Source organism: Aquarana catesbeiana, linkage group LG10, assembly GCF_042186555.1.
Source record: "Aquarana catesbeiana isolate 2022-GZ linkage group LG10, ASM4218655v1, whole genome shotgun sequence".
NCBI lineage: Eukaryota > Metazoa > Chordata > Amphibia > Anura > Ranidae > Aquarana > Aquarana catesbeiana.
In genome coordinates, this window is record NC_133333.1 from 125,677,897 (window position 1) to 125,700,987 (window position 23,091).

At 40.4% G+C, this 23,091-nt stretch overlaps 1 protein-coding gene across 7 annotated transcripts in view; it reads left to right on the forward strand.

Moving 5' to 3' along the window:
- Positions 1 to 23,091, forward strand: part of GRIK4 (glutamate ionotropic receptor kainate type subunit 4) — a 925,106-nt gene that overhangs the window by 847,676 nt on the left and 54,339 nt on the right. For all 7 annotated transcript variants that reach the window (XM_073602576.1, XM_073602574.1, XM_073602569.1 and 4 more), the window contains one exon: positions 19,175 to 19,284. In XM_073602576.1, coding sequence (XP_073458677.1) covers positions 19,175 to 19,284 — 110 coding nt within the window. The remainder of the gene's footprint in view (positions 1 to 19,174; positions 19,285 to 23,091) is intronic.

The window sequence follows — 23,091 nt, forward strand, 5'->3', positions numbered from 1 at the left end:
GTCCTGTCCTTACATTACACTGAATCATTTTTGAAGAAGCATTATATTTTCAAACACATCTACACAACATCACCACATTTTTGGAATACTACAAATTATCAAGACCTAAATGTATGTCCAAACCCTGTACCATCGTATTTGGCGAAAAAAAAAAAACGTAATTTTCTTAGTATCATATGTTTTTTCAAAAGAACTGTCTTTACGAACGATGCTGTATAAACGAAAAGTATATGGATCAGCATGCCAGATAAGTATCTCATTCGGAACACACAACAAGTACTTACTTTTTTTAAGCAGCTTCTTTATTCACCAATATTGTTCAGGCTCCCTACTTTTGAGGTCAGACCACCGCTTCCTCAATTGTTCTTTAGCCCGTTTAGTGCCAAATTTTTGTTCAAGAGCGGTGACAACTGAGGACATTATTTTGTCTTTCCGCATATTGGGTCGGGTGTACGGTCCTTTTTTGCCATCGTAGTCCTCCCTTCTCAATATGGACACCATCTCCACCATCTCTTCAAAGGCCATGTTGGTGGCCTTATATCTCCTCCTGGATCTGAATGGTTGTGGCTCCGGGCTTTCCTCCGCGCTACTTGCAGATAACCTCTCCACCATCTTTCTCTATATCCTGCCACTGCGCAACGAAGAGTGAGGGGGCGGGGACAAATCGTACTAAAGAACATCAGGGGCGGGCGAAGCAGGCATAGCATGACACATGCGCAGTGTATATAAAGCTATTACGCTGGCCTACGTATGTCCGAGCGGAAGTAGCGAGCGTCAGAAACGAAGATAAGATTAAACGTGGGTGTGTGTTTGAATGTGTGTACCCTAGATTGAGCCAGATATAATACTGGGAGTTTGGACTGACATTACAGTTTTTATCTTGTGTCTTGTCTTTCAGCAAAAATGAATCCTTTTAAAGGAGGAAGAATTTTTGACACGTTTTCTTGATTTGTATCAAGAAAACAGAAACCTGGGGGAGGTCAAGCCCCCATTGTATTTTAATAGAGATGTAAGGAAGTCAACACTGGGCACACTTTTGGAATTTGTGAATACTCGAGTCCCCCAGGCAGACCTTAAGTTTGTGGACAATAAAATTGGTATCTTGCGCAACATGTACAGGCGGAAACACAAGAAGATCCAGGAGTCGCGCAGATCTGGAGCAGCAACAGACCAGATTTATGTCCCCAAGCTGTGGTACTACCAAAAAATGCGATTTCTGGATGACCAGACAGAAGCAAGGCAATCACTTTCGAGCCTTCCCTCCAGCCTTCCCTCCACCCCAGCTGAGGAGTCCCAAGAAGAACTGGGCCCTTTCATCCTTGATGAAGTGGGTGCGCCCAGCTTCAGCCAGGTATACTTTTTTGGTGAATTTGGGATTGTGTAAATAATAATGATGTAAACCTAAAAATTTTTGAAGTGCTTCACCAAAAATGACTTCATCACAATTAATATGTAGACATATCACTAGACAGTAGTGGCCAAAAATATACTTCAAATATTGGTGAGCAGCTAGAATAATGGTGGGGTCAAAAAGATAGCCTTTACTATTTGTTTAGAATTATATTTGCAAGTCATGAGCTGAAAATTGTGTGTGATTGCATAAGCAAAAATTACAACTACCGGTATGTCCCTTTTTTTTTTGACCCAGGATGAGCTCAGCCAGGAGGAGTCCGTGCCCAGAGGTATAGAGGAGGAGGCCTTGCCCAGTGGGAGAGAGGAGGAGGCCGTGGCTGGGCCCAGTAGAAGCCTCACGGAGTGTCAGGTGCCTCCCCTCCGCATTACCACCAAAAGGCCCAGAAAGATGACCCGAACAGAGGAGGAATCACTAGCCCTCATTCAGGAAGCCAGCCAAATCCTCAGCACACCACCCAATGCGGAAGAGGCGTATGGAACCTATATGGCCATCAGATTGCTGGAACTAGAAAAGGGGCAATGCCTCCTCTGTGAGGGTCTTATTTTTCAAGCGTATCAGAAGGGCTTGAGAGGGGAGCTTACTGCAAAAACATATATAGCAGATGAAGCCACTCCTCCTCCTGCTACTCAAGTACACCACCAGAGGCACAGCCTTCAAAGAAGGCTGCAGCGAAGCGTGGAGGGGAGGCTGCAGGGCAGCGTGCAGCGAAGGCTCCACGGAAGAGTCGAAAGTGATTGTCTGGCTTCTGTCTGGTCTGACTTCTGACTGTGCTCCCTGTGCTTCTTAGTCCCAAGATACCAATTTTATTGTCCTCTAACTTGATGTGTGTCCTGGGGGACAAAAGGCTTCACACATTCCAAAAGTGTCTCCAGTGTTGCCTTCCTCATTTGTTTTGACCAAAATAAAGGGATATTTTCGTTACCTTACATTATTGACTATGTGTTTTGATTCAAAAAGGACATTTGCTTTGTGAGTAGGCAGGTACAGGTCAAAAAGACTATGTGGGTTATTTACAAAAGGCTAAATCATTTTGCAATTCAAGTGCAAAGTGCACTTGATAAATTGCACTGCAAGTGCACTTGTTGGAAGTGCAGTCGCTGTAAATCCGAGGGGAAGCTCTGAAATGAGGGGAAGCTCTGCTGATTTTATCATACAATCATGTGCAAGAGGAATTTTTTTTTTTTTGGGGGGTTCCTTGCATGTGCCCCTCGGATCCATAGCGAATGCACTTCCAAATGCTCTTTCAGGGCAATTCCAAGTACAATTTGCACTTGTAGTGAAAAATGATTTTGCCTTTTTAAAATAACCCCCCTAGTTCTAATTAACAAGGGACACCAACCTCATTAAGGTTCATTAAAACAATAAAAATTAAGGTTATTGTGGTAACTTGAAACTCAAAATCCAAAAAAAAAAAAAAAAAAGTAAAATAAAACATTTTGTATAATTTAGCACACATTGTAAAATCTATATTGTTGAAATCTGTAAAAAAATAAAGATGAGTCCAAAAAAAATGTGCTACTTTTAGTTCTGGAGATTTGGCTTTTAAAAAATATCATATTAGTCATGGCATGAGGATAAATCATGAAGAAAGTAGTTTGTGAGAACTCTGTGAATATAAGCAGCAAAACAACTTCCTTCTCGCATTAAAAAGAAAAAAGAATGCGCTGTATTAAAAGATCACAGAGGAGGAATGTGCTAGCTTCAATACGAAGGCTAGTTTTACCAGACCGAGCGCTTCTGTCTTGTACTTGCTTCAGAGCATGCGTCAGTTTGGGTCCGTCGGACAGCACACAAACGAACGGTTTGTACGCTAGAAAGCAGAGTCCGTCGGAAAGATTTGAAACATATTTAAAATCTAAGTCAGTCAAACTTTTGAGAAAACAAAGTCCGCTGGAACCCACACACGATCGAACTGTCCGACGAAATCCGATACGCCGGACCAAGTATGCCGTAAAGTCTGATCGTGTGTACGCGGCATTAGCCATGAAATGGTTTCTCTTGAACTCCAATTTGAGGCTGACCATTGTGAGACTTTCAGCTAATTACATCATCCAAATTTCTTGTCATCCTAGACATTCCTTGGTTTTCTACCCTTAATGCCGTGTACACACGGGCGGACTTTTCGGCATCAAAAGTCCGACGTCTTTCCTACGGACTTCCGACAGACTTTCAAACGAACGGACTTGCCTACACACGATCACACCAAAGATCCGACGGATTTGTACGTGATGACGTACAACCGGACTAAAATAAGGAAGTTGATAGCCAGTAGCCAATAGCTGCCCTAGCGTCGGTTTTCATCCATCGGACTAGCATACAGACGAGCAGATATTTCGACTGGACTCGAGTCCGTCGTAAAGATTTGAAACATGTTTCAAATCTAAAGTCCGTCTTATTTGCGTCCGAAAAAGTCTGCTGCAGGTCCGATGAAGCCCACACATGGTCGGATTGTCCGACGGATTAGTTCCGTCAGACCAGTCTGGTTGAAAAGTCCGTCCATGTGTACACGGCATTACCCTTCCATTAACTGGGGAGAAAGACTGTACATTTTATGTCCTCACCCATTGCAAGAATCATTGTAGAGAAAGTTGTCAATCAAGTTCTCCACCAATAAAATAATCACAAGCTGATGTGATAACTACCCAGTTGTATGACAGCTTACCTATAAAGCACCACAAGTTCCAGGATGTCTGTGATATAAAAAATGCCAATCAGTTACCTCCTCATCACCCAATACGATTGTCAAATACTTTTTGGTTGCATTCTTTGTCTGAACTTGAATTAAAGTTGCTCAGGAAGTGGTTTCATGGGCATTTAAAAAAGGGCTTTATTAGACACTCAAAATCACCTGAGTACTTTGTTGGAAAAAAAAAAAAAAAAAAAAAAAAAAAAAAAAAAGAGGCTTCCACCTGTATCTTCATCGATTACAGAGATTTGAATAAAATCACTATGAAAAACTGTTATCCACTTACCTTAATCTCTGAAATGTTGGAAAGACTCCACTCTGCGAAGGTCTTTACTAAACTAGACTTACGGGGGGCATAGAGCCTTGTCTGCATTCGCCAAGGAGAGGAATGAAAGAAAGCGTTTAGAACTAGATATGGACATTTTGAATTTTTGGTCATGCCTTTTGGGCTTTGCAGTGCACCTGCAACATTTCATCAACAATGTCTTGTGGGATTTGTTGGACCAGTTTGTTATTGCATTGCATCTAGAAGAGCATCACAAGCATGTTTCCAATGTCTTCAAAAGATTGAGGGAGAATCAACTGTACATCAAACTGGAAAAATGTGAATTTGAACAAACCCAGATCCAGTTCTTGGGATATGTCATTTCCCCTGAAGGAGCGAAGATGGATCCTGATAAGATCAAAGCAGAGGTGGATTAGAGCTCCAAATGACGTCCCATTGATGAAACTCGTAGGGCGGGACTATACAGCATCATTGCATCACTTCCGGTTTCGAGCCGTGGAGCACAGATCGCTCCGGATTCCAGTTTTTAAACACTGTTTTCACTTTTAATGATTTTTAATAAATGTGAGTACCCATCAGTATTATTAATACATTTTTGGATATTTATACGGTATCACACTATGGAGTTTCTTTCCTCTCTACATGTGGGCAACATCTAAGAGGTTAACAATGAGGAGACCACTTACATCACAGACAAGGAGGCACTTGGAGAACACAGGACAGGAAGTTTCCTCCCTCTCCACAGGCTGCACAGTGGCTCATACTGTGAAGGTGAAATACCTCCTTGTGGGGTGAATAATAGCGGTGAGTGTGTTTCTTATGGGGCACAGTTTTCCAAGAAGCACAGAACAATTTAAAGGAGCACATTGTCACTTTATTGGACTTTTTTTTTTTTTTTTTTTTTTTTTTTTTTACACACCAGGGTTTAAGGACGGTATATGCATATTTCTGAACCCAGTTTCACAGCAACAATATACACCAGTCATATGTTTTATTTTTTTGCACAGAAATGTCACTTTGAATTGCTGGTTTTGCACAGGATTGTGCTTATTTTATTTTCGTTTATACATAACAATATGTATTATGTATAAGCGGTTAGAAAGTTTACACAGTAGGATTTTTTTGAATATACAAATATTTATTTTCTGCACTTTTATTGTCACTTTTTGCACTAAATGCACCCGTGACACACACCCCTCAAGTATTTAGAGGTTGTAGGTCACCTCTTAATAAGAGCAGTGCCATACCTATCCCCTCTTTTTCACATTTCTTCTAGATTCACCTTAGGGTGAATTTATTGATAGAGGCTGCAGCTCCTCATTTTTCATTTTCACCATAAGCTCGGGGGTCTAATAATTTTTTCACTGATAACTGGCTTGTGTTTACTTTAGTGATCAGCTGTCACTAGACACACCTGATCTCGTGGTAAAGGGCCGCTGTGATTGGCCCTTTACCCCGATCTGTGATCAGCTGAGTCCCGTGATCATGGAAGAACTTCATGCACATCACTTGATAGAAATGGGGCTCAGGTAATTATTAGGGGGGCTGCTGCACACAGAGGCTTTTTTGCCTTGATGCATAGAATACATAAAGGTAAAAAAAAAAAAATGGGCCTTTACAAGCACTTTAATGTCTTCAGCTGAAAGGAATAATGACATTGGGAATAAAGAGTTACTGACAATTAGGGAAGCCTTTTCTGAATGGTGGCATCTGCTGGAAGGGGCTAATCATCCTGTAACTGTTCTCACTGACTTTAAGAATTCAATTATTCTGGCAAGAGATTGTCTTCTAGACAAGCACATTGGTCTCTTTTCTTTTCAAGTTCGATTTCAATATCACTTATTGACCTAGGTCAAGGAATGTTAAAGCTAAAGCCTTATTGCAGATGTTGCCTTGTCTCAAAAGAATTTCCTAGGGGCCATAAGACATTTTTGAGTCTGCACAAGCAGGGGTATATTGAGGACCCACTTCTCAACCATCCTTTCAAAGGACATTAACCTCGATTATAAGGACAGCTTTTGGATTCAAGCGCATTGTCTGTATGTACCTGAACCTGCTCAGCTAGAAATCCTCAGGTTGGTTCATGACTCTAAACTTGCTGGGCATTTTAGGATTTCAAAAACAGAAGAACTATCGTTTTCCTTTTGGGTTACAAGAAAGATGTCAAAAGTTATGTGACCTTGTTTCGTTACATTTCTAAGGACTTTTTGGGTCGGTCTACCTCCCTCTAAATGACCACTATCTTGGTAGTTGTTGATTATCTCATTTTATACTAGGGGCTTTTTTTATGTACCAGTTAACGGGGTACCATCTGCTGAAAAAACTGCGGAACTGGTGGTTCAGGAACTCGTTAAACTCCATGGAATTCCTGGTGATGGCATATCTAATAGAGGAGTACAATTTACTTCAAAATTCTGGAAAAGCCTTTGCTCAGCTTTAGGTGTTACAATCAATCTGTCCTCTGCTTTTCATCCTTAGTCTAATAGTCAGACCAAGGAGACTAATCAAACTCTGGAGCGGTACCTTCAATGTTTTGTCAGTTATCTTCAGAATGAATGAGTGGACTGAAGATAGGGGACTGAAGATAGTCCACTCAGTCAGTCTGAAGTGGACGATCTTCAATTGTATGAAAGGTAGGTTTCTTTAAAAACACCAACAGGGCAAATGCAAACCCTAATAGTAAGAAAAGCACATAAAACAATATACAGATAATAACAACAACAATGTACACTATTCAAAGATCATCATATGACCTATACCCAATACTATCAAGTATTCCCAGGTCCTACCAGAGATATACTGTGGTCAGTCTGCATAGATTTTTTTGATACCTCCCAACATGTGCTCTGGAGTCCTGTTGCCATAGGGATGCATTTATACTGGTGACTACTTCAAGAAATTACCACATGTGTTGCTGGTGCGGTTTGTTGTCTGTGGAGGATTCTTGTGGATGCATGGTGGCCTATCCAGGGTGCCCATCTGCCCACCCAGTAAGGGGGTTTATGCACTCCAGCCCAATTGAATTTTGTGATTTTTTTTTCCCACCAACCCATGTACTTGTCTGTTTATGTATTGTACATTGTTAAGGAAAAATTACCCAGCACTTCCCCTGAAGGAGGAAGAATAATTCTGAAACATGTTGGGACATATCAAAGAAACCTATGGGGACTGACAACAGTATATCCCTGACAGTACCTGGGTATACTTGATAGTATTGGTAGGTTATATGATGATCTTTCAACAGTGTACTTTGTTGTTATTTTTGGATTGAGTGTAACTTGGTTTGAGAGTGTTTTGCAAGACAAGCAATTTTTTTTAAAATAAACTTTGAATTGATATACAAGTAGCGTCATGTCACAACTGGGTATAAAAGGGAAGAGAGGCGCCGCTAAGTGTAGCAATATGGTTTAGCAACTCACATGGTTGATGATTAAAAGAGGCACAAGTATGCAGGCATCCGGGGTAAAGTTGTCCACATACACTGTCTTTTGCACCGCCATCGATGTCATCCCTTCCACACTGCGCTCCATGAGCGCTTCAAGCCTCACTTTCAGATCGCTCTACTGCAGGATAGTTTGTATTCCCGGTCACGTTTGCAGACTGACAACGGTGGTGCGGAAGGATAGTCTATGTGGACAGCTTTACCATGGTTGCCTGCATACTTAGATGTGCCTGTTTTAATCGTCAACCATATGAGTTGGTAAATGTTGTACCTTCATTAAATGTAACCATATTGCTACACTTAGAGGTGCCTCTCTTCTCTTTTATACACTGTAGTTCCTGCTGGATTTTGCTTCTAATCCCCTTGTGGAGGCTGCCATTTGTGGATGGACTTTTTATGGTTACACAATCTATTACATTGCTATAATCTTTTTATATCGACTATAAACTTATATAATGAATAAATGGTTGTGGAACAAATCAGGGCTGGACTGGGACAAAAATGTGGCCCTGGACTTCATCCAGACCGGCCCAGGGCATAACACATCAGGGCACGGTACATCAGGCCACATCAGGGTACAGGGCACAGCACATCAGGGTACAGAGCCCAGTACATCAGCGTACAGGGCACAACATATCAGGGTACAGAGCCCAGTAAATCAGGGTACAGCACATCAGGTCACAGTACATCAGGGCACAGCACATCAGGGTACAGAGCCCAGTACATCAGCTAATAGGGCACAACACGTCAGGGCACAGTACATCAGGACACAGCACATCAGGGCACACGACATTGAGGCACAGCACACCGGGGCACATCAGGGCACAGGACATCGGGGCAAAGCACATCGGGGCACAAGACATTGGGGCACAGCACATCGGGGCACAAGACATTGGGGCACATCAGGGCATGGAGCACATCAGGCCACATGGTACATCAGGGCACAGGGCATATAGCACATCAGGGCACATGGTACATCAGGGCACAGGGCACATGGAACATCAGGGCACGGGGCACATCAGAAAAGATGAATGGCGCAAGAACATACAAACAAGCTGGAATGAAGTAATTCACGTTGACGTAAAGAGTCCAGGATAAAACAGGGAATGTGACCTGAATATGCAAGATCAGAAATGGTAAAAATATATACAGGGACTCTGCAAAACCGTCCAGGGGATGAAAATAATAGTCAATGAAAAATATATGTAGAGATGATAGTCACTGAAAATATGTAAATCACAGGAATCTGATATTAAGCACCAGCGGCTGCTCACTTGAGAGTGGAAGCAAACAACTCTGAAAAGAATGTAAAAAAAGGCAAGAAGCGTCAATCTAAGTGCAGTATCATTAAAACTTTAATTGGGTTATATAAAAGAACAACAGCCAAATGGCTACTCACAAAGATAGGGTTAATAAAAGCAAGGACTAGTGGTGGGTCCAGGGACGTCCTCCTCAGATGTTGAAAAGGTGCATGGTACAGGTTCACGTGGAGGCGCTGTCAGCGCTGTGATGTACGGGTGGTCCGTGGGGTCCCTGCTGTGGGTGCTGGGCTGCAAAGACGATGGAAGTGTCTGCAAGGAGAGCCGGCATCTACCCGGACATAAGGAGCCAGAGCCGTAGCAGTAGACCGGAACCGGAAGGAGACAGGCGTGGAACGTAAACACTGATCCAGGAGCCAAAGGGCGGAAGTGACGTGTGGATGTGTCAGATGACGCGTTTCAATGCTTCCGCATTTTCTTCAGATCTAATAGGCTGATGCAACAAGTGTGTGCAATGAGAGGATGGAATGAGATAAAGGAATTGAGTTTAAAACACCAGGAGAATATAAGAATGAAATGTAAGAGGGTAGAGGAAAGGAGAGAAGAAAAAGATTTGTATAAAAAGAAGAAAAAAAAAAAAAAAAAAAAAAAAATCACAAAAATAATGAAAAAAGAGCCATAAAAATTATATGAAGAAATAAGAAGAAGATGATAATAAAAAATCATAATAGTGAAAAATAAGAAAAAATATAGGAAAAAAAATATAAAAAAAAAATGTATATATATATATATATATATATATATATATATATATATATATATATATAATAAAAATCAAGAAAAAATATAATAATTGAGAAAAAATTATTATTAAGAAAAACTATCAATTGGTCAATAGAGAAATAAAAATTAAAAATAAAAATGCATATAAAAAATGATTAAGCTATAAAGGGATAGAAAAGGGAGCTGTGGATTAAAAAATATATATTGGCTATTATTATCGCAAAACTTATAAATATAGGAAATGTGTATGTAAACAAATTCAACAACAAAAAAAGGCGTCCATATACACATGCAAATAGATGGATCTGGTGACCTTAAAATTGAGAATTCTGAAAACGCCTAAAATTGTTGAATAGATCCGATTACCTCCAGGAGACGTACCGTCTCTTATCTGATACTCAAACTTATGAGAAATTGAAAACAGACCCACTAGCCAAATTCATTGAGGAATCCAAGGCTCTAGTTACACTAGCACTAGGACAAGGTATCTTGACTAAACAAGAAGCAGCATTTTTTCTCAAACCCTTTTTTCTGCCCAAGATACACAAAGACCCTAATAAGCCACCTGGTCGTCCCATAGTAGCATCCATGAACAGCATCACCACCAGCTACTCACTAACATACATTGACCAGTTTTTACAGCCATTGGCCCAGTCCCTCCCGTCTTACATTAAAGATGGTACCCATCTGATAGATCTTTTACATCCTTACAGATGGGAGTCCTCTTATCTGTGGGTCTCCTTGGACGTTTGTTCACTTTATACCTCCATACCTCACCAATTAGGTCTCCAAGCCATTTCTCATTATCTTTACTCCAACACCCGTCTTAACCCATCCCAGATTGAATTTATTATTTCTGCCACTAAGTCCTGTTTAGAATATAATTATTTTACTTTCGATGGTAAATTTTATCTACAGAAACAGGGGACAGCTATGGGCACTAACTTCGCGCCTAGCTATGCAAACCTGACCATGGGACTGTGGGAGACCAGGTGTGTTTGGGAGAACAACCCCTTCTCTGCACACCTGGTCTTCTACGGTCGTTACATAGATGACATTATCATCATCTGGGACGGTCCCCCTAGTTCCGTGCAAGACTTCATTACCCACTGCAATAACAACTCCTTTGGTTTATCGTTCACATCGACCATGGATTCAGACTCAATATGCTTTCTAGATTTAGAACTGTTCCATAAAAATGACCAGATTGTTACCAAAAACTATACCAAACCCACAGCTGGAAATTCTTTTTTACATTTTTCCAGTTGCCATCATCCTAGGTGGGTGAAAAACATACCCAAGAGCCAGTTCCATCGGCTCAGGAGAAATTGCACGAGACTAGAAGATTACAGTTCACCACTCTTTCTAAAAAGTTCACAGATAAAGGTTATCCTTCTAGAATCATCAATGAAGCTGCCTCCTTTTATCTGACTGACACTCTACCCAACCCCAAGGCTCAGAAAACAGAACCTACCACCAGATTTATTACTCAGTTCCATTCTAGTCACAAAAGAATGGAACGGATCATTAAAAAACATTGGTCGATCCTAGGTCAAGATCCTCACCTAGCACCTTCCTTACCCACTGTTCCTCAGTTTGCCTACCGGAGGGCCCCCAATGTAAAGACTAAGATTGCTCCTAGTAAAATCCCAGTTCAGAAAAAATCATCTATATCTAAACAACTTACCCTCATTCCATTAGTAGGCATGTACCGGTGCAAGAAAGCATTATGCCTCACCTGTTCCCATGTCACACATGGTAAGAAAACTTTCAATACCAACGGGAATCAATACACTCTAAAATCATTTTTCAATTGCTCCACCACCTATGTCATATACTGTATCTCCTGTCCGTGGGCTGTTGTATGTAGGCAGAACCATCAGGACCCTGCGTGCCAGGTTTGGGGAACACAGAAGAGCAGTACAGGCTAATAACCCCCTATACAGTACCGCTCGGCATTTCACTACTCACCACCAACAAAATATTGCAGATTTAAATGTGTGGGTCATTGAATCTATATCAGACCAATTCACCCCTGCCGAAAGATTCCAACGCCTTTGCAGGCAAGAAACCTTCTGGATCTTTACTTTAAACAGCTTGGCACCTAATGGTCTCAACGAAGATATAGAGATCAATACAGTTATTTAGTTCAGTATGCCCCTGGCCTATGGTTTAATAATATTTATGTAGGTTTATATCCCTTTCTTTCCTTTTTTTATTCATCATTCTACCAAATCTTCCACGCTTTTTCCTTCCCTCAGGTTTCTCCCTACTGTACCCCATTTGTATTTCATTATCATTTCTTTTTTTTCATTTCGGCTATACCCTTTCAGTTTATAGCTATATTCTTTGTCGTTACTTTTGGCTCAAATTTCTCCCACACCATCTGAATTTATTATTATTTTTTCTTGTGTCTATGCATGTGTGCGTATATACATGGGGGTGTGTGTGTGTATATATATTTATATATGTGTTCATTTACATGTGTTCCAACAATTATTTTAGGTGTTTTCAGAATTCTCAATTTTAAGGTCACCAGATCCATCTATTTGCATGTGTATATGGATGCCTTTTTTTGTTGTTGAATTTGTTTACATACACAATTCCTATATTTATAAGTTTTGCAATAATAATAGCCAATATATATTTTTTAATCCACAGCTCCCTTTTCTATCCCTTTTTAGCTTAATCATTTTTTATATGCATTTTTATTTTTTTCATTTTTATTTATTTTTTTTTATTTCTCTATTGACCAATTGATAGTTTTTCTTAATAATATTTTTTTCTCAATTATTATATTTTATATATTTTTTTTTATACATTTTTTATATATTTTTTCCCTATATATTTTTTCCTATATTTTTTCTTATTTTTCACTATTATGATTTTTTATTATCATCTTCTTCTTATTTCTTCATATAATTTTTATGGCTCTTTTTTCATTATTTTTGTGATTTTTCCTTTTTTCTTCTTGTATACAAATAATCTTTTTCTTCTCTCCTTTCCTCTACCCTCTTACATTTCATTCTTATATTCTCCTGGTGTTTTAAACCCAATTCCTTTATCTCATTCCATCCTCTCATTGCACTCAGTATGTTGTGCTCGATTCTATTTGTTGCTTAGTAACTGATTCCACAGCTCCCATATAAAGGACACTTGTTGCATCAGCCTATTAGATCTGAAGAAAGTGCGGAAGCATTGAAACGCGTCATCTGACACGTCCACGCGTCACTTCCGCCCTTTGGCTCCTGGATCAGTGTTTGCGTTCCACGCCTGTCTCCTTCCGGTTCCGGTCTACTGCTACGGCTCTGGCTCCTTATGTCCGGGTAGATGCCGGCTCTCCTTGCAGACACTTCCATTGTCTTTGCAGCCCAGCACCCACAGCAGGGACCCCACGGACCACCCGTACATCACAGCGCTGACAGCGCCTCCACGTGAACCTGTACCATGCACTTTTTCAACATCTGAGGAGGATGTCCCTGGACCCACCACTAGTCCTTGCTTTTATTAACCCTATCTTTGTGAGTAGCCATTTGGCTGTTCTTTTATATAACCCAATTAAAGTTTTAATGATACTGCACTTAGATTGGCGCTTCTTGCCTTTTTTTACTCGGGGCACATCAGGGCACATGGGGCACATGATGGGCACATCAGGGCACATCAGGCCACAGGGTACATTATGGCACATCAGGGCATGTGGCACATTAGGGCACATCAGGCTACATGGCACATTAGGGAATGTGGCACGGGGCACATCAGGGCACATTATGGCACATCAGGGCACATTATGGGGCACATAGCACATCAGGGCACATCATGGGGCACATGGCACATTAGAGCACGGGGCACATTATGTGGCACATAATCAGGGTACATTGTGGGGCACATGGCACATTATGGGATCTTACTAGCCAGCATGCAGAGTAGTGCAGGGAGCTTCTGTAGTAATAAGTTCTCTCTCTCGTGTCATCACGCTGTTCCCCAGCGGCCCCTCCTCTCGTCTCGTCTATACCAGATGATCTTACAAGCCAATTGGTATAGAAGAGAGGAGGGGCCGCCGGGGAACAGTGTGATGACACGAGAGAGAGAACTTATTACTACTTATTACTGACGGGTAGATCGCTGCGCACCGCAGATGCGGCTGAAAGTGAAACTGGCCCACACCAAGCCATCGGCCCACCGGGAATCTCCCGGTAGTCCCGATGACTAGTCGATCCCTGGAATGAATCATCTGAGATTCCATTATTTCTTATGGGGAAATTTGCTTTGATATAAGAGTGCTTTGAATTACAAGCATGTTTCCAAAACAAATTATGCTCGCAATTCAAGGTTTTACTGTAACTTGTTTTATATGCTTTTCTTACTATTAGGGCTTGCATTTGCCCTGTTTTTTTATGATTTTAGTAATAAAAGTGGCGTTATTGCCTTTTAACCACTTCAGCCCTGGACCATTTGGCTGCCAAATGACCAGGTCACTTTTTGCGTTTCGGCACTGCGTCTCTAACTGACAATTGTGCGGTCATGCGACGTTGCTCCCAAACAAAATTGACATCCTTTTTTTTTCTCCCACAAATAGCATTCTTTTGGTGGTATTTGATCACCTCTGCGGTTTTTATTTTTTGCGCTATAAACAAAAATAGAGCGACAATTTTGAAAATAAGCAATTTTTTTTACTTTTTGCTGTAATAAATATGCCCAAAAAATATATATAAAAAAACGATTTTTTTCCTTAGTTTAGGCCAATCCGTATTCTTCTACATATTTTTGGTAAAAAAAAAAAAAAAAAAAAAAAAAAAAATAATCGCAATATGCGTTTATTGATTGGTTTGCGCAAAAGTTATAGCATCTACAAAATAGGGAATAGTTTGATGGCATTTTTATTAATTTTTTTTTTTTTTTTACTAGTAATGGCAGCGATCAGCGATTTTTATCATGACTTGCGGACACATCGGACAATTTTGACACATTTTTGGGACCATTGGCATTAATACAGCGATCAATGCTATAAAATTGCATTGATTATTGTAAAAATGGCACTGGCAGTGAAGGGGTTAAACCTCTAGGGGGCGGGGAAGGGGTTAAGTGTGTCCTAGGGAGTGATTCTAAGGCTCGGTTCACACTGGGGCGACTTGTCAGGCGACCTAGTCGCCTGACAAGTCGCCTCCCGTTCTGTGCTATGGAACCGTTCTAATCGGAGCGACGCAAGTCGCTCCGACTTAGAAAAAGGTTCCTGTATTACTTTGGGGGCGACTTGGGGCGACTTGCATAGACTTCTATGCAGAAGTCGTCTCGCAAGTCGCCCCGGCAGTCGTTTGCAGGTCGCCTCGCTGAGGCGACCTGCAAGTCGTGCCGCCCATGTGTGAACCGAGCGTAACTGTCTGGGGAATGGGCTAGCAGTGACACGACACTGATCGCTGCTCCTAATGAGAAGGAGCAGACGATCAGTGTCCTGTCACTAGGCAGAACAGGGAGATGCTGTGTTTACACTGGCATCTCCCCATTCTTCAGCTCCGTGACACAAGCGCGGGCACCCAGTGGCGGGAAATTCAAAGTAACGTACAGGTACAGTACTTTGCCCAGCCGTGCCATTCTGCCGACGTATATCGGCGTGAGATGGACTTTAAGTGGTTAAAAAAACCTACTTTTCATACAGTTGTCTGCTTTAAAAGTCCATGGGGGTTACCTTACATTGCACTTGGTGCATATTTTTTATGTTTACTTTGGATGTTGGCAGCCCACTACACTTCATTCCTAAACATTATTATTAATTATAAACATAGCTCTACTTCTCCACGTCCTTTTTAAAAAAATAAAAAAACACCAGGCATCATCCAGTTTTTATTCCTGATCTTCCTATCTCAACCCCAGTTCCTGGTGTTACCAACAGATTAAAATGGAATTTCACTCTCTCAATAAACATTGATTATTTTTAATCCTCATGCTGCTAGCATTATTAAATAGATAGGAAAGTATATCATATTTATTGTGTTAAACTTTTTTTTTTTTACATTTCTTTAGTTACTTCCTGGTTTCTTGCTTAGGCAAATTATGTCATACATCCCAGGTGTCTTTAGGAGGGTCAACAACTGGGTTACTTTTTAAATAACCCAGGAGTCTTCAGGAGGGGAGGAGAGGAGGAGGGTTTTCTCAGCTTAGCACACTCTCCTGCATGCATGCTTGAGCTAATGGCAGATGGATTCTAGAAAGTAAATGCTACATGAATCATTTGCCCTTACTCCAGATGGTCAGGGCCAGAAATTCTAGGGGGTTGTTTTTCAAAGTGATTTCTCAACAAAATAAAGCAAAAAGGCCTGGATGGATGGGGGAGTTTGTTTTGAAAATGAAGAAATTGTGTTTTTGGTTTGTGGTGCTCAGATACAATGAAGATCCGCTTTAACTACATTAGAATAGATTCAGGAGAAATTGATTGAGACTTTAAAGAAGGCTCAGGAGTATTACAAGGAGGCAGCTGACAGACATCACAGATTACTTCCTGCTTTCCATGCTGTTAAATATTGGTTACCAAAAATTTGAAGGTTCATGTTCCATCTGTTAAGTTGGCTCAAAAGTTTGGGTGACCTTTTCACATTTCTGCTCAAATAAATCCGGTCACTTTTCATTGAAAACATCCTCACAGTATGAAGATTCACCCTGTTTTTTACATCTCATTACTTAAACCATTTCAGAAAAATCCTTTTTCTGGGAGAATTCTCCCACCCCCTCCACCTGTTGAGGTACAAGGTGAAGAACAATTTATGGTTGAAAGAATTCTCTGTTCTAGGAGCTTTAGGAACAAATTGCAGTATCTGGTTCAGTGGGAAGGATATGGACCAGAGGAAAATTCTTGGGAACCTGAGGAGAATGTTCACGCCCCCAGATTGGCAAGAGAATTCCTTCAGTGGTTTCCTCACAAATCTGACCCTAAGAGGCCAGAGGTTGTCTTGGAACGAGGGGGGTACATCTGCCACTGCACTCCACCTCCTGGTGGGGCAATGCTGTGGACCACAACCTGGCACTAGCATGCAGCATAACCCCATCTCCACCATCAGGAGCTCTAGTGAAGCCTGAATAGTGCTTGGGTGAGACTGCATCATCCACCAGGGTGACCTGCTTGTGTGCTTATCCTGCTGGTCGATGTGAACTTCTCTACTGCTAAAGCTACTGGTGTCAAAGCCTGACCCCCTGACCATGACACCCTCCTGTCTGCATGTATGAGCTAAAGGCAGATGAAATCCAAAAAGTAAATGCTACACGAGTCATCTGCCCTTACTCAAGATGGCCTTGGCTAGAAATGCTTTCAAAGTGATTTCCCAACAAAATAATGCATGGAAACCTAGATGGATGGGTTGGTTTGCTTTGAATATTAGAAAACAAATGAATTGATGTTATCCGTTTGTGGTTGTCAGATAAACTTTAGGACTCTTTTTTGTTTCAGAACTTCACCCAATGAGTACTTAACTATACATGCTGCCAGATGCTCTTTTTCAGAAAAATGAAGACATTTTCCCAAATGGATCTGATCAAGCAGAAACTGCAATTTATTAAAACCATGGACAGACTTGAATTGCTATTTCACCAGCCTGCAATTATTTAAGATAACTTGACCTCATTACAACCCAATATGACCTCTCTCTTGTTGTCTCTTGATAGTCAGTCAGTCTAGAATAGATAGTTTTAAACTCAACTACAACTTGGTATGCTTCAAGGATAACACATTATGATAAAAGATTAGCTTAGCCTCTTTACCCCTTCCCCTTCTCTAACTCCTCTCTTCAAAATTTCTTTAAACTGCATAACTCCATAAGGAGGCCTTTTTGAAAACCAAATCACTTTGCTCTAAATGAGGGTTTATCACTCTGCTTCTTCTCTGGGGTTTATCACTTTAAATGAGGTAATGATACATTCATTTACCTCCATCCCGGTTTTTGTATATAAAAAAGAGAGAACAGAAAGGGGTGGGACTTTAAATGAAGCATGTGCGGGATGAGGGTATGATTATTTTGATGGTGGCCATATCAATAGTACATTTTATATATTATATATGCATAATTGCTTCATAAATAAGTATTTTTATATTCTTCAGAAACATTCATAACTATACACATACATAAATACCAGCTTGGTTAAGGTTATTCCAATTAATAATGGGGAAAGACGGGGGAAAATGTACAAAATTAAAAATTGACATCTTTATTGTATAGAATAAAAATAATGTATGGTTCAAAGCAATCCATACAATGAATAAATGAAAGAAATAATTAACAAAAATTACAGTACACAGGCAGAAAACAGTAGGTGCAATATGGTACATGCTGTTAAGACACATAATTGAAACACGTTATCTGTTGGCTCTACGCCTTTCACGACTTATCGCTCATCAGGAGCATACGTGTATTATGTCTCTGCAAAGCCATAAGTAAATTTCAAATTGATCCAATGCATTCACACACATAAAAAATTGTGAACAGGAATCAGAGTCCCAGATGGTACTTACGGGATGTCCATGTACTGTCGGCCTGGAAGCCAGGCCACATACGCCCCCAATCATGGGAAATGCTCCCCCGCACGGGGACTGGGATGGGGTACTTCACAGCTGGTAGCCAAAACAGGATGTGCGCAGGGTGGACAGGCATCAAGCAGGAATTGATGTGTAGACGTAAGGTCAACGGCCCGTAGTGGCTGTAAAATAGCCAAGAGATAACGTGTTTCAATTATGTGTCTTAACAGCATGTACTATATTGCACCTACTGTTTTCTGCCTGTGCACTGTGTATTTATGTTAATTATTCCTTTCGTTTATTAATTGTATGGATTGCTTTGAACCATACATTATTTTTATTCTATACACTAAAGATGTCAATTTTAAATTTTGTACATTTTCTCCCGTCTTTCCCCGTTATTAATTGGAATAACCTTAACCAAGCTGGTATTTATGTATGTGTATAGTTATGATTTTTTCTGAAGAATATAAAAATAGTTATTTATGAAGCAATTATGTGTACATAATATATAAAATGTACTATTGATATGCCCACCATCAAAATAATCATACCCTCATCCTGCACATGCTTCATTTAAAGTCCCGCCCCTTTGTTCTCTTTTTTATATACTAATGAAATATGTGTGTGTGTAGATAGAGATAGAGATAGATTGTGCATGTTTACAAAAGAACTATACATTGCCTTTGTAATATGGACATTATGGCATATTGTTTGAAAACAACTTTGAACCTTTGTATATTTACAGTGTAATTTTTTTTTTTTTTTTTTTAGAATTCTCAATTAATCAATTATGTTTTATTGCAGGGCAGAAAACCAGGCTACTTTTCCTTCCTTGATCCTTTCTCACCCGGAGTATGGCTTTTTATGCTTCTTGGCTACTTGGCTGTCAGCTGTGTTTTATTCTTAGTAGCCAGGTAATGTTTAAATTTATTACGTTTCCACTGGCATTTAGGCTGCTTTCACACTGAGTCAGTTTACAGGCGCTACAGCGCTAAAAATAGCGCCTGTAAAGAGCCTCTCCTGTCTCTCCAGTGTGAAAGCCCGAGGGCTTTCACACTGGAGCGGTGCGCTTGCAGGACGATAAAAAAAATCCTGCAAGCAGCATCTTTGCAGCGGTGTATACACGGCTCCTAAAGCACCCCTGCCCATTAAAATCAATGGGTAGCGCCGGCAAAGCGTCACTGCAGCGGCGCTTTGCGAGCGGTTTTAACCCTTTTTCGGCCGCTAGTGGGGGTTAAAAATCGCCCCGCTAGCGGGCAAATAGCGCCGCTAAAACGGCGGTAAAGTGTCGCTAAAAATAGCGGGGCTTTACTGCCGAAGCCCCCAAAGCCTCAGTGTGAAAGCACACTTAGTGAGGTATATGTCACAGCTGTCTATAACTAGGTGGTTAAAGCCCAAACCAAGTTGCTAACTACCTTGTCTGCTCCCTTCTACATACAGTAGGCTTTCCCTACTTTTCTGCAGCTGTTTTTCAGACCGCAATTTATTATTGATGAGCACAAAGACAGTAGTCAGTCTTTTTACAGTCTGAAGAAAGAAAAGTGTGGCACTATATATCACATCCACAGCCGTGTGTATTACAATAAAGACATAAAAAAAATAGTGAACAGTACCAAAAAATGTATGATCATAAAATGGATAGTGTCAAATAATTAATCAGTGTTGATCACATATAAAGTAAATACACAATAATGCTTAATCATCAGATGTGCCAGTGATTAGTAGAAACCCGTGCTGGTTCCATGAGCCAGACACCAAACATAAAACTTTAAAAGTCCATAAAAAATGTGTAGAAAAATAGTGAAGAAAACATCAAAGTTCAAAGGGGGTGATGCATGGCCAGATGGTATTCACAGAATTTTAGTTGCACCAAATCTGGTGAGTGGGCAGAAGTCGCACCAAAGTCGCACCAAATCTGGCGAGTGGGCAGAAGGGAAACCACAAGTGTGCATAGATTGTACATTAGTGCCGGGGCCAACACCAGGAGTAGAGGAGGCTTACCGGAAAAAATTGACCTGAAATGGCGTACGCCAGACAAGTCAAAAAAGCATAATAACCACTGGTTCTGGGAAATGCGTCTTGTCAGATGTCATCAACAGATGGTGGAAAGAAAAGGGGGGAGTCCGCACGGCTTCCTCTCCCATAGGTAATCCAGCATAAGCCAAACGTGTAGTTTCATATGCCATGCAAGGAGCAAACAAAACTCACATAGCGTAATAACGTTTTAAAACACTAGTTTATTAAAATAATAAAAAACAAACTCACATTTGGAAGAACGAAACAGAGCTCAAATATCAAATAGCGGCAATCGTGAGGGGTCCACCCGACATGTTTCAGCTAAGGAGCCGTCATCTGGGGTATGGACCACCCTCACCTCACCGCTTTATAAACAGAAGATGACCCCCACTGGGAGTGTCTACAAACCGGAAGTGCAACAAGTAAGAATCACTTCCGGTTTTCAGGGTCATAGGATGACTAATTGAATAGTTAAATTAAGAACAAATTAATGAAACAGAGAACCATGTATCTCATGTTTATAATTAGGAGATTAAAAATGAAAAAATAAGTACAAAAAAACGGTAAGCTGTGCCCTGAATCAATCCATCTATCAGGAACTGGTCAGAGCGCTAGCCAAGCCTCCCTTTCAGCCAGCCTGCTCCTCAAGCCTCACTCTCATATGTGATGCACTTCCCATCACACAGAGAGGAAGTAATACCACTGCACTCCATAAGGAGGAAACCAAGCCTCAATCTGAGGTGAAGTGTCAGCAGAGAGGAGAAATAAATCAGTGCACTGAAAAAAGGCATTAGTGTTAAAATAAAAACAGATTGAAAAAGAAAAAAAGGGGATAAAAATTATTACACAAGGCTAATGTTAGCAATAACATCACCTTATAAAGGTGATACAAGGACATTCTAATAAGGTTAATTAGTGATCAATATTAGAATCATGGACCATAATATTAAAGGGACACTGCCAATGGGGGACATCAACAGCGTACATAACAAAAATTGCATTCTGAATTAAACCATAATTATCCCGGATTCCATGACATAAATTAAGACAACCAATAATCATCTTGTATAGTAAAAAAATAACAGTATTCTTTGTCATTTAGACAATAAGAGAGATCATATTTATATTCAAGCTTGGTTAATAAAAGAGTTGATGTCCCACTCCACATTGATACCCTGTGGAAAATGGGACCCCAACTCATATACCCAGTAGGTCTCTAGACGCGAGACACCTCTAAGAATCAACCCGCCCCGCCAGGGGGGCACGTACCTATCTATAATGAGGAATTGAGTACCCACAGGGTTCCGATCGTGAACCTCCCTGTAGTGTCTAGGGACAGTGTGTTTAGTACTGCCCGCTTTAATGAGATTGATGTGTTCCGAAACCCGTGTAGTAAAAGATCTGATGGTCCGACCGACATATTGCTTGCCACAAGGGCAAGTTAAAAGCTAAACTATTCCTGTAGTGGCACACGTGTAGAAATGTTTAATTTTGTAAGTACGGCCGGTCACGGTGGAAGAAAAACTATGACTAGCCCTTCTGCCACAGGTATTAAATTTACAGACCAAGCACTTTTTACAAGGATAAAATCCAATCAAGTTGTGGAAAAAGGATGGTCTCTCTGGTGGGTTGATGACATTAGGTGCTAACCTATTCCGGAGATATGGAACACCCTTAAACACCACCTTTGGAGTCTTAGGCAGCAGAGGTCCCAAGATTTTATCTGTTTTTAAAACATCCCAGTGATTTTCAAAGATTTTTTTAACATGCTTGTGCTGCATGGAGAAAGATGTCAAGAAGGACCATTTGAATTCATCATTCGTTTGTCTAGGTCTATCCTCTAATAATGACTGACGGTCTGTTGCACAAGCACTTTCGATCTCATTATCTAAATCCACAGAGTTATAACCCTTCTCCAGGAACCTATCTTTCAAGGTCGTGGCCTGTAGTCTAAAAGTGTCTGAATCAGTACAGTTCCTTCGTAATCGTAGGAACTGACTTTTGGGAACAGATCTGATCCAGGAACTGTGGTGGCAACTATCAGTCGATATGTATGTGTTCCTGTCGGTGGATTTAAAATAAGTACTAAATATAAATGAGGACCCACTTCTTTCAATGACAAGGTCTAAAAAGTGGATTGAGGTGGTACTAGTTTCAAAGGATAAAGCAATACCCCTATCATTGTTATTCAAAGTTGTGAAAAAATCAACCAGACCATCATGACTCCCTGTCTTTTTACAGTCTAAATTTGAATATAGGAATATATAGGAAGCAGGAAAAGGAGTGGAATGTAACAAGGAAAAGGGCCCATATCAAAAGAACAACTTTATTGTAATCTTTATATTTTATTTCTGTTTTCTTTCGTTTTCTATATTTTATAGTAGATCTTTTATACAGATTAATTGGTTAAATTATCAGTTAAATGCAAATTACTCATACATGCTTCCACTATAAACGAATAATTTTGGTAATAGTTACCTATTTGCATGCACAGTGCCTTGAAAAAGTATTCATACACCTTAGAATTTTTCACATTTTGTCATGTTGCAACCACAAACATAAACTTTTTTTATGTGATAGACAAAACACAAAGTGGCACATAATTGTGAAATGTAAGGAAAATGATAAATGGTTTTCAAAATGTTTTACAAATATGTGAAAAGTGTGGTGTGCATTTGTATCCAGCCCCTTTATTCTGATGCCCC